The sequence below is a fragment of the Simochromis diagramma genome, unplaced genomic scaffold (assembly GCF_900408965.1).
Source record: "Simochromis diagramma unplaced genomic scaffold, fSimDia1.1 OVJJ01000443.1, whole genome shotgun sequence".
Taxonomy (NCBI): domain Eukaryota; kingdom Metazoa; phylum Chordata; class Actinopteri; order Cichliformes; family Cichlidae; genus Simochromis; species Simochromis diagramma.
Window position 1 is genome coordinate 105,763 of NW_024387268.1, and position 11,937 is coordinate 117,699.

General features: G+C 44.3%; 1 gene segment (V, D, J or C); it reads left to right on the forward strand.

The window, feature by feature from the left end:
* The first annotated feature begins 8,673 nt into the window (after positions 1-8,673).
* Positions 8,674-11,519, forward strand: LOC120715460. The segment is given in 3 exon segments: positions 8,674-9,114; positions 9,200-9,563; positions 11,453-11,519. Coding segments are annotated over 3 exon segments (477 nt in total).
* Positions 11,520-11,937: the final 418 nt, after the last annotated feature.

Consider the following 11,937-nt stretch of genomic DNA (forward strand, 5'->3'; position numbering starts at 1 on the left):
TGTACATTTCAATTCCTTTAATTTTAAATATGTTTATATTGTCCAACCTGTAAAATAGTCAGATATCTATTCATATTAATGTACAGAATTCACCTGCTTGCTGCTACTACTGCACATTCACCCAATGTATATACTACATATATATATATACATGTAATGTTTTTCCTCTACACCCCCCCCCCCCCCCCCCAATTTTTTTGCACATGTCGAGGAGCGTGTCAGGCTACATTTCACTGTGTGTTATACTTGTATAACTATGCATGTGACAAATAAACAACCTTGAACCTTGAACCTTGTTATTGTTTAAGGTCACTGATGCAGGTCTTATTCTTTATTTCTTCTTCTATAAATGTTCACTCTGGTAGATTCAGTTTTATTTATATAACAACAGCAGTTGTTGCTTTACATTGTGAAGTCCCTGCAATAATACAAGAGAGAAAACCCTGACAATCATGACCCGCTATGAGGAAGCAGTTTGGCGACAGTGGGAAGGAAAAACTCCCTTTTAACAGGAAGAAACATCCAGCAGAACCAGGCTCATCTGTTGTGACCTGTTGGGGTGATGGGAGGAAGACAGGACAGAGACCCACTGTGGAAGAGAGCCAGAGATGAATAATAACGAATGAGTCAATACAGAGAGGTGTATAAACACATAGTGAGTGAAGAAGAAAATCTCAGTGCATCATGGGAGTCTCCCAGCAGCCGACACCGACTGTAGAGTAACTGAAGGAGGTCTTGATGCACGATCAGTCATCCAGGTAAGTAAATCTCCAAAAGTTGGTTCTGTTCATCTGGACATAAATGCTACGTCCAGATTAACTAAAGGAGGATTCAGGGTCACTGGTCCAGCTCTAACTATATGCTTTATCAACAATATACTTTAATACAAGTGAAGCACTGAAATAAACTGCAAAGTAACTTAAAGTAAATATTTCCTGTAGGATCATAAACCATCAAACTGACCAAACAGCCACAAAGTAAAACAGATGTTGTGTCCAACAGTGTCAGCTGTAACTGGGACTGCTGCTGCACCACAACACTCCTGCATGTCGTGTCCACAGACATGACGTCTCTCAGGTTTGTGTTTGAAGATCAAATCAAATAAGATGATGCTTCATTTGAACAAACAGTTGTGAACAAAAATCCTTCCCAACATACACAAACTATTCTGAGATGTTTCTTGAATTCAGGACTTCTTACACATTTTTCTCCAAACGTCTCAAGTTTCAGACTTTTTAACTGTGTGAGTATCAGCGACTCTCTGACTCTGTCTACATCGTTAATGTGACTTCTGCTTGTGTGACGTGTCACACGGCTCCCTTAAATCATTTTGGTTATAAAGTGTGTGAAGCACAGGAGGAGGAGTGACTGAGAGCAGAGAGGAGGAGCAGAGATTCAGGGAGGAGCTGAGCTGTTACTGAACTATAGAAGAGAGAAAAACCTCCACATTCAACAGAGTTCAACACAAAACAAACTTTATGTTCCTCAACATGCTGTCATTACATCACTGTGTGTTTCCTCTGATTCTTCTCACTCTCACAGGTCTGCTCACCTACACAGGAAACTATGTTCAACTCAATCTTTATATGAATGTCGATTATCCACTGAAACTATTCAACATTTCTTCCTTCAGGTGTCACATGTGATCAGCTCACTCCAGTCAAAGATGAAGAGTCCAGTGTAGAAGGCAGCACAGTTACTCTGTCCTACAAATACAGCACAGGTGCTACTTATTTCTTCTGGTATCGACAACATCCAGGAAAACCTCCAGAGTTCCTGATCTCTCACTCACCTTCAGGAACAGTAGGAGTAGAAAATATTCGTGGACTGAAGATTCATGTGGAGGGAAAAGAAATCAAGATGAACATCTCCTCTGCTGCAGTGACAGACTCTGCTGTGTACTACTGTGCTCTGCAGCCCACAGTGACAGGAAACAGCAAAACTCTGTACAAAAAGCTTTGGAGCAAAGACAACAGAATACTCCACAACATCCACTAGAGGGAGCCACACACTGTTAAACCTCTGATTCTTGTGTCATTGGACTGATGACAAAGACAACAGAGAAATGAAGCAGTAAAGATCAGAGACAGAGACAGAGCTGCTGTGGAAGCACAAAACTGTTTGATTGGCTGAGCTATTAAACTGTCCCCGCCCACTGAAGTTGAGCTCATCCAATGACATTATTTGTTGGTCATTGTGCTGCAGTGGAAGAACATTGTTCATGTGCTGTCTGTCTGGCTTTAATAACTCCAAAGACATGTTGCTGCACCTCTTTTTGCTTCTAATTCACATTATAGGTGAGTTTAAGAACAGGGATTAAAGTTTAGTTGAAGCTGCTGCATTAAGCAGATATACAGACTGCATTTCACTACTTTTCTTCTTTCTTTTTCCAGGACTAACAGCTGGAGACTCAATCACTCCTCAACAACCTGAAGTCACTAAAACAGAAGGAGAATCTGTCACACTCACATGTAGCTATGGGACAAGTGTTAGCTATATCGAGCTTCACTGGTACAGACATGATTCTGACCTTCAGGCTCCTCAGTTTATACTCTGGAAAGGAGCAAAAGGACACACGGGTGAATATATTCCTGATAAACGATATGGATCCCAAACAACAGATAAATCAACTACTCTGCGCATAACAGCCCTAACCCTGGCAGACACAGCTCTCTACTACTGTGCTCTACAAACACAGTGATACAAAGTGTAGAAGAGGCTGTACAAAAACCTGAACACAGATATCTGACTACTCTTCAAAGAGGAGGGAAGTGGTATTCAAAGCACAGCTTCATATCAGATGGATTCTGCTAATTCCTGTTTTATCAGAGTCACTGTGGTTACAGCTGCTAATGAAACACTGTGGGAGGATTCACATGAGCAGCAAATCCACATCAACCACAAACCAACTGCAGGAACGTTCAGACAGAAACAAATTAGTGAATACAGTCAAACAGCAAAAGCTTCTGATAAACAAATATCTCACATTTAGCACATTTTATAACTGACCATGAAAGTAAAACAGGAAACAGACTGGGCACAGAACTAAACCTAAGAACTAGAATTCAAAAACAGAACTCAGAATACAAGAAGTTATAGACAAAGGAGAAATCAAAGAATAACAACAACGTTTCAGTTTGTAACGTGGAGCTGAGCGGTGTGGGTCCGTTGCACCAATGGTGCACGATTAATTCCCAGACCACTGCTCCTTTCTCTGCTGCTTTTACCAACTCTGTCCTTTGTGATGCTAACAGTAATGAGGATCTTTCGGTTGATGAGCTCGCTCATCTGTTTAACTCAGCTTGCTCCTCTGTTCTTGATACCGTGGCTCCTCTAAGGACTAAACTGTTACGTCAACCCTGGTTGAACCAAACTACCCTCTACCTACTACCGTCACACTGAGAGAAAATGGAAAAAGGACAAACTTCAAAAGACTGTTAAAGCTGCCAAGTCTGCCTTCCTGTCAGGTATAATAAGAACAATCAGGCACAAGCCTCGAGTCCTTTTTAAGATCTTTAACTGTATGATTAACCCTGATGTCATGACTCATAGAGATGCTTCCCCTGCACTCTGTGATAACTTCCTACAGTATTTCACTGATAAAAGGCCAAGTTCCCGCTTCTCAGTTCCAAACTCCCTTTTATGTCTAAAATTTTGGAAAAAGTAGTTCTTAAGCAACTTCAGTCCTTCTTAGACGCTAACGATATTGGTGAAAAGTTCCAGTCTGGTTTTAAACCTCGCCACGGCACAGAAACGGCTTTAGTAAGAGTTTTTAATGATTTACTTTTAACTGGCGACTCAGGCTGCTCTGTGGTTTTGGTTTTACTTGATTTGACCTCTGCATTCGATACGGTTGATCACCACATTTTATTATCGAGGCTGGAGCATGTTGTTGGTCTCAAAGGCACAGTACTATCTTGGTTTAAATCATCTCTTTCAGAGAGGACTTGCTATGGGCCAGTACTTTTCTTCTTCTGCCCCTGTCCACTGTGGAGTGCAGGGGTCTGTTCTTGGTCCTACTTTGTTCTGCCTGTACATGCTGCCTTTGGGCTCTGCTTTCAACAAATATAACATCTCCTTCCACTGCTATGCCGACCACATCCAAATTTACTTCCCCCTGAACTTAGATGTCTCTGACCCACTACAACCTTTGTTCAGCTGTCTTCATGATGTTAACGTTTGGCTATAACAAAACTTTCTCACTTTGAATGAAAATAAAACTGAAGTAATTGTCTCTGACAGTCATACCGCTCTGGGTCAGTGAACAGACAGCCTTGGTCCTCTTGCCAGCTTCTCTCTCACACGGTAAGAAACCTTGGAGTGTTTTTGGATAGCTCTCTGAAATTGGAGAAGCCAGTGTCCTCAGTGGTAAAAACAAGCTTTTATCAGTTGTGTTTGATATCAAAGGCGAAGCCCTATATTCCTCTAAAAGTACTTGAAAAACTCATTCATGCATTTATCACCTGTAGACAGAACTACTGTAACTCTCTGTGTCTGGGCCTCCAACAATCCTCCCTCTACCGCTTGCAGGTACTTCAAAATGCTGCTGCATGCTTTCTAACAGGTACCAGAAAGTATGATCATATCACCCCACTTCTGGCTAATTTGCACTGGCTCCCTGTCAAACACCGTATAGATTTTAAATTGTTTTGCTTACTTTTAAAATTTAAAACAGTTTGGCACCAGTTAGCTGACTGAACTCCTCCACCTGTACGACCCCAGGAGGGCACTAAGATCCTCTTGCCAGATGCTCTTAGAGCAACCTAGACCCCGGCTGAAGTCCAGAGGTGATCGGTCCTTTGCAATTGCAGCACCTACACTCTGGAATAGTCTCCCTGCTTCTGTTCGCACTTCTGAGTCTGTACTTCTTTTAAATCGCGTCTTAAAACTCAATTTTTTACTTTTTGATCAAATGAGTTTTAACTATCATCAGGCCTGTTTTATGTCACCTTTGATGTTTGTTTGTTGTTTGTTTGTTAACTTTTAATCTCTTGCTGTTTTTTGCTGATTGTTAAGCACTTTGATCAACCCTGTTGATTGTAAATGTGCTATATAAATGAATAAACCTGAACAATAATGCACAAAACACTGGGTCAGCGAAGCAGGAGCTTGACAATAATGTTCCTAATTTAGTGGTTAATGGTGCACAAATTGTAATCATAAAGAAAATAGAATTAGAATTAGAATTCAACTTTATTGTCATTGCACATGCACAGGTACAGGGCAACGAAATGCAGTTTGCATCCATCCAGAAGTGCTTTAGTGATATAGATATATTACAATATATATTAGCAATAATATAGATATGTGAGTATATTACAGAAATGGGTCTATTATGGTATGTTATAATGTACACGGTATGAAGTATGTTGTGAATATTCTATAACTATAAGTATGTACAGGTTGTAGTGAGTACAAGCTATGAACAGGCTATGAACAGGATATAAATATGAAAAACTATACAGAATATGAAATAAATAACTTTGCAGAATCTGAGATATACAGCTATACAGAAATGGGAACTATGCAAGTTGTAAACAGTTGTAGGGTTAAAAATTATCGAATGTACAGAATGATTATTTACACAGAGCTATACAGTAGTGCAGTTAAGATAAGTGAGGGTGTAGATAGTTTCTACAGAGGCTATATAAAGTGCTAGTGGTTGTGAGTGGTGGTTCAGTCCATGTTATTATTGTGTGTTTGAGGGTACAGTTGTCCATTGTGTGTATGTTCAGTCCATGAGTTTAACGTGGGTCAGATGTCAGGAGGCAGAGTTCAGGAGTCTGACAGCTGTGGGGAAGAAGCTGTTCCGGTACCTGGTGGTCTTAGTCCGGAGGCTCCTGTAGCGCCTCCCAGAGGGCAGGAGGGTGAAGAGTCCATGTGATGGGTGACTGGGGTCTTTGATGATTTTCCCAGCCCTTTTCAGACACCGCTTCCTGTAGATGTCTTTTATGGCAGGAAGTGGTGCTCCGGCGATGCGCTGGGCAGTTTTCACGACCCTCTGCAACGCCTTCCGGTCCGAGGCAGAGCAGTTCCCGTACCAGACTGTTATACAGTTGGTCAGGATGCTCTCGATGGTGCAGCGATAGAAGTTCACCAGGATGTCTGAGGACAGGTGGTTCTTCCTCAGAGTCCTCAAGAAGAAGAGGCGCTGGTGAGCCTTCTTGACCAGCTTGGAGCAGTTGGTCGTCCAGGTGAGATCCTCGGAGATGTGGACTCCCAGGAACTTGAAGCTGCTCACACGCTCCACAGCCGTCCCCTTAATGTGGATGGGTGGATGTGGGTCAGCATTCCTCCTGTAGTCCACGATGAGCTCCTTGGTCTTCTCGGTGTTAAGCAGCAGGTTGTCTCTGTCGCACCACTCAGCCAGACGATCCACCTCCTCCCTGTAGGCGGCCTCATCGTTGTCACTGATGAGGCCAATCACCGTGGTGTCATCTGCAAACTTAATGATGGTGTTGGAACCATCAGCAGGTCTGCAGTCGTGGGTGAAGAGGGAGTAGAGGAAAGGGCTCATCACACAGCCTTGTGGTACACCGGTGTTCATTGTGATGGTAGATGAGCAGTGGTTATCCAGCCGGACATGTTGGGGGCGGTTGGTCAGGAAGTCCAGTAACCATTTGCAGATGAGGGAACTGATGCCCAGGTCTGTCAGTTTCCTGATGAGTTGTGAGGGGTGGATTGTACTGAATGCTGAACTGAAGTCTATAAACAGCATTCTGGCGTAGGTGTTGTTGTTGTCCAGGTGTGAGAGGACAGAGTGCATTGCGATGGAGACTGCATCCTCTGTGCTCCTGTTCTGGCGGTATGCGAATTGGTGGGGGCCCAGGGTGGGGGGGAGACAGGATTTGAAGTGTGCTAGGACCAGCTGCTCTAAGCACTTAGTGATGATGGGGGTGAGTGCTACTGGGCGGTAATCATTGAGGCAAGATGGGTTGGAGTTTTTGGGTATCGGGACGATGGAGGTGGATTTGAAGCAGGCCGGTACCACAGCGTGGGCCAAGGACAGATTGAATATGTCTGTGAGCACTCCTGCAAGCTCCCCAGAACACGCTCTGAGAACACGCCCGGGGATGCCATCAGGGCCTGCAGCCTTGTGGACATTGATCCTGCTCAGCACCGCTCCTACATCGGTGGGGGAGAGAGTCAGAGGTTGGTGGTCTGGCGTCATGTCTGCTTTGGTTGTGGTTGTGGGGTTCCCTCGCTCAAAACGAGCATAAAAGTTGTTGAGCTCGTTGAGGAAGGAGACATCAGAGGATGCGGGGGAGGGTTTGGTGGTCCTGTAGTCTGTGATGGTCTGGAGTCCTTGCCACATGCGTCGGGGGTTGGAGTTGGAGAAGTCTTCTTCTACCTTCTTTTTGTAATGGTGTTTGGCTTTTTTGATGCCCTTCTTTAGATTAGCCCTGGCTGTACTGTAGGCGTGTGCATCTCCTGACCTAAAGGCAGTGTTGCGGGCCTTCAGGAGGAGACGAACATCCCGGTTCATCCAAGGCTTCTGGTTGGGGTACATGGTGATCCGTTTCTGGGTGGTGACACTGTCTGTGGTTTTGGAGATGTAATCCAGTACAGATGAGGCGTACTGGTCCAGGTCTGTGTGGGTGAACATATTCCAGTCTGTGTTTTTAAATCTGTCCTGGAGCACTGCGTCTGTCCCCTCTGGCCACACTTTAATTGTCCTCACAGCAGGTTTCACACGTTGGATGAGTGGTGAATACCGAGGTGTGAGGAACAGGGAGAGATGGTCCAATTGTCCAATGTGGGGGAGGGGTGTGGCTTTGTAGGCTCCAGCCAGGTTGGAATACACATGGTCTAAAGTCTTGTCTCCTCTGGTGTGGCAGGAGACATGTTGGTGGAATCTGGGGAGGACTGTCTTTAAGTTGGTGTGGTTGAAGTCACCAGCAACAATAAAAGCAGCCTCGGGGTGTTTATTCTGGTGTTTGTTAATGGCTGCAGAAAGTTCTTTCATGGACAACCTAGCATTAGCGTCGGGGGGTATATAATAACCAGGTAAGTCAGAGTCAAACAGGCAGAGTTTCTTTTCTTTGTTTCATTCATGTTGCAGTGACAGCAATCAGCTGAAGCTTTTGTGGAAAACTCCTGCAGCTCCAGCAGGGACACCTGCAGGCAATGAATAACATCTATGTTAAATTGTACACATGTGGACACATTGGGCAAAGTCTATCTGTTAGACTGTCCAGCAGAGAGACAATGGAGTGCATGCTGTGCAGTGGAGTGAGGAGTGCTCACACCTCTACACTGGAGAAAACAAACAGCCACTCCATAAATGCATGACACAACATAGAACAGGACAAGACTCAGGTATACATCTGCACCTAAAGGTCAAAGGTCAAATCACTCTTGAGGATGCCAGTGTTCACATTCTGGGCAGAGAAGACAGATGGTTTGAAAGAGGAGTGAAAGAAGCATCTGTGTCCACTGTGAACGACCCCCTTTAAATAGAGGGCGGGGCTTACGGCGCCAACCGTCTGCTACCTACAGTGTAGTGTGAGATCCTTCCCAGACGCCTCACCCCCACTCACATCTTGTGTCAGGTGATCTCAATAGATCAGATGATAGGACGAGGTCTCAGAATGGTTTCACTGGAACCTCTGGTGGTGATGATTCACACCTTGGCTCGTGATGACAAACATCATTAATCATGGATCAATGACCTTAAAGGGCAACTCCCACTGGGCTTTTTAAGTCCCTGGGACTCTCCACCATTTGGATTTAGAACTGAAGAAGCTTCTTGGATGAGCTTTGAGACGTCTTCAGATAATATAATGAAGTCCAGCTGCCGTCCTTTCAAGCTCATAAGACTACCACAACCTGGGTGACTGAGAACCTACAAACCTACATCCAAGACAAGATCTCCACTGAAAGCAGCAGAAAGACGTGCTGAGTGTGAAGCTGTCAGCAGGGGGAATAACACAGGGCTGTGAATGAGTCCTGTCACTGTGATCAGGCTCCTCCTTCTAATCCACCAACTTAGTGTTGATGAAGACTAAACAGAGAGATCACAGCTTCTTTATACTTGCTGTAGCTCACAGTTACTCTACACTGCAGATATGACGCCTCTGTTCATCTCAGTGCTGCTGGCTGCTATGTGCCTCGGTATGAACACAACTCTGTTTCTTTGATATCAACATTGACGTGATTCTTTAACAGCACACTGATACTGTTTGTTGGTGTTTTACAGAATGCAGAGCACAAAAAGACAACGTGCTGCAAGCAAAAGGAGAAGAGACTGCTGCTGCAGGAGGCACAGTAACACTTGGCTGTCAGTATAACAGCAGCATCTCATCAGGTAATTATCTCTTCTGGTACAAACAGGGTGGAAACAACAGCCCCAAATTCATCCTGAGTCGTGTTAGTGGGGATCAAGGAAACACAGCAGACGAGTTCAAGGAGAGATTTTCCTCCACACTGGATTCCAGCATCAGATCAGTTCCTCTGAAGATCCAGAAGCTTCAGCTGTCTGACTCTGCTGTGTACTACTGTGCTCTGCAGCCCACAGTGACAGGAAACAGCAAAACTCTGTACAAAAACCTTTGGAGCAAAGACAACAGAATACTCCACAACATCCACTAGAGGGAGCCACACACTGTTAAACCTCTGATTCTTGTGTCATTGGACTGATGACAAAGACAACAGAGAAATTAAGCAGTAAAGATCAGAGACAGAGACAGAGCTGCTGTGGAAGCACAAAACTATTTGATTGGCTGAGCTATTACACTGGCCCCGCCCACTGAACCTGAGCTCATCCAATGACATTATTTGTTGGTCATCGTGCTGCAGTGGAAGAACATTGTTCATGTGCTGTCTGTCTGGCTTTAATAACTCCAAAGACATGTTGCTGCACCTCTTTTTGCTTCTATCTCACATTATAGGTGAGTTTAAGAACAGGGATTAAAGTTTAGTTGAAGCTGCTGCATTAAGCAGATATACAGACTGCATTTCACTACTTTTCTTCTTTCTTTTTCCAGGACTAACAGCTGGAGACTCAATCACTCCTCAACAACCTGAAGTCACTAAAACAGAAGGAGAATCTGTCACACTCACATGTAGCTATGAGACGAGTGCAGGTGGTGCTTGGCTTTATTGGTACAAACATGATTCTGACCTTCAGGCTCCTCAGTTTATACTCTGGAAACAAGGAAAAGGAGGCAGTGATGAATATATTCCTGATAATCGATATCAGTCCACAACATCTTCTACATCAACTGATCTGACCATAGCAGCCCTAACCCTGGCAGACACAGCTCTCTACTACTGTGCTCTACAAACACAGTGATACAAAGTGTAGAAGAGGCTGTACAAAAACCTGAACACAGATATCTGACTACTCTTCAAAGAGGAGGGAAGTGGTATTCAAAGCACAGCTTCATATCAGATGGATTCTGCTAATTCCTGTTTTATCAGAGTCACTGTGGTTACAGCTGCTAATGAAACACTGTGGGAGGATTCACATGAGCAGCAAATCCACATCAACCACAAACCAACTGCAGGAACGTTCAGACACAATAAAAACTGTCAAACATCAAAAGCTGCTCATTTACACTATTTTATATTTAGTGGATGAGGACATGCAGAAATGCAGCAGAAGCAAAATAAACAGAGTAACAGAGGTTTATCTCTTTAAGGTAAAATCTCTCACATGAAGCTAAAAGTCCAACCAGGAAGACCATCTCATGCTTGTTCCATTTATTCTCTTTGAACTCATCACTTCAGATGATGATGCTCTCCTTCATCATTGTCCTGCTCTGGTACTTTGTGATGTTCCCCCTCTGGCAGGTCCAGACTCTCCTCTGTGCTTCTGCTCTGAACAACATTTCAGAGTGCCTGGCCTTCTCGAGGTCTCTGAGCAGGATCCTGGACGCTGCATCATCTGGTAACTCTATTGTGCTTCTGAGGACTTTATGTGTCAGAGTGACACAATGGTGGTTTCTGTTTTACTGGACTTGTGTGCTAACCACAGTATAGGTTGATGCTTGACTCTGTAATTGCATCATCAGGTCTGCAGCAGTGTGTTCTGGACACTCTGGTGAAGAGAGGAGCTGAGCTGTCATCTGATCACCATCTGGGGGTGAGTTGAGTCAGGTGGTGGGGGAGAATGCTGGACAGGCCTGGCGTATCAAAGTGGTTCAGGTGATCTTCAACTCCCACCTCCAGCAGAGCTTTGGCAGCAGTCTGAGTGAGGCTGGGGACTCATTGCTGATGGGGCTGTGCAGAGCTTTGGCTGCAAGCTGGTTGGTGCTTGTAGTGTTGCTAACCTCCTAACCAGATCTCATTAACTCCTCGTGTTTTGGGGAATGAAAGGTCCAGCTGAAACATCCACTCTTTGTCAGATTGTTGTCTTCATTCTGGTGGTAATTCAGCTTTAATTTATGACTTATGAGTTTGTGCTTGTAGCTTCTGTTACCTCACCATGTTCTCTTGTGTCTGCTCATAGCTCTGTGGACTTGAGTTACCTGAAACCTGAAGGATTCTCTCATTGTCTGCTGTTTGGAAAGGACTGACTTGTAACAGAGCTGGAAACCTCACCTGCCCATCCACTCTCCACCCACTCAGCCTTCTGAAGCCTTCACTTACCTCCCTGACACAGAAACTCTAAAAGTGAAACACAAGAAAGGACTCTAATAAATACTATATAAGCAATTCTGACTGCACTGATACTCAGCAGTCGTTCTCCTCGGGCAGTTCTCTGGTGTCTCCCTGCTCTGTCCCTCTGCAGGAAACCTACTTACCTGCCCCCCTGTCTTTGAACCTTCTCAAAATAAAAGCATGTAAAGCTTTAGCCTCATGTGGGCTGCGTTAGAGTCGATGCATTCCTGTAATCATGACACTGAGAGGTTGCTCCAGGGATTTAAATCATGTATTAATCGTAGTGGAGAGAAATTAATATGAATATTTCCTGTGTGAAGATGATGGTGTGAT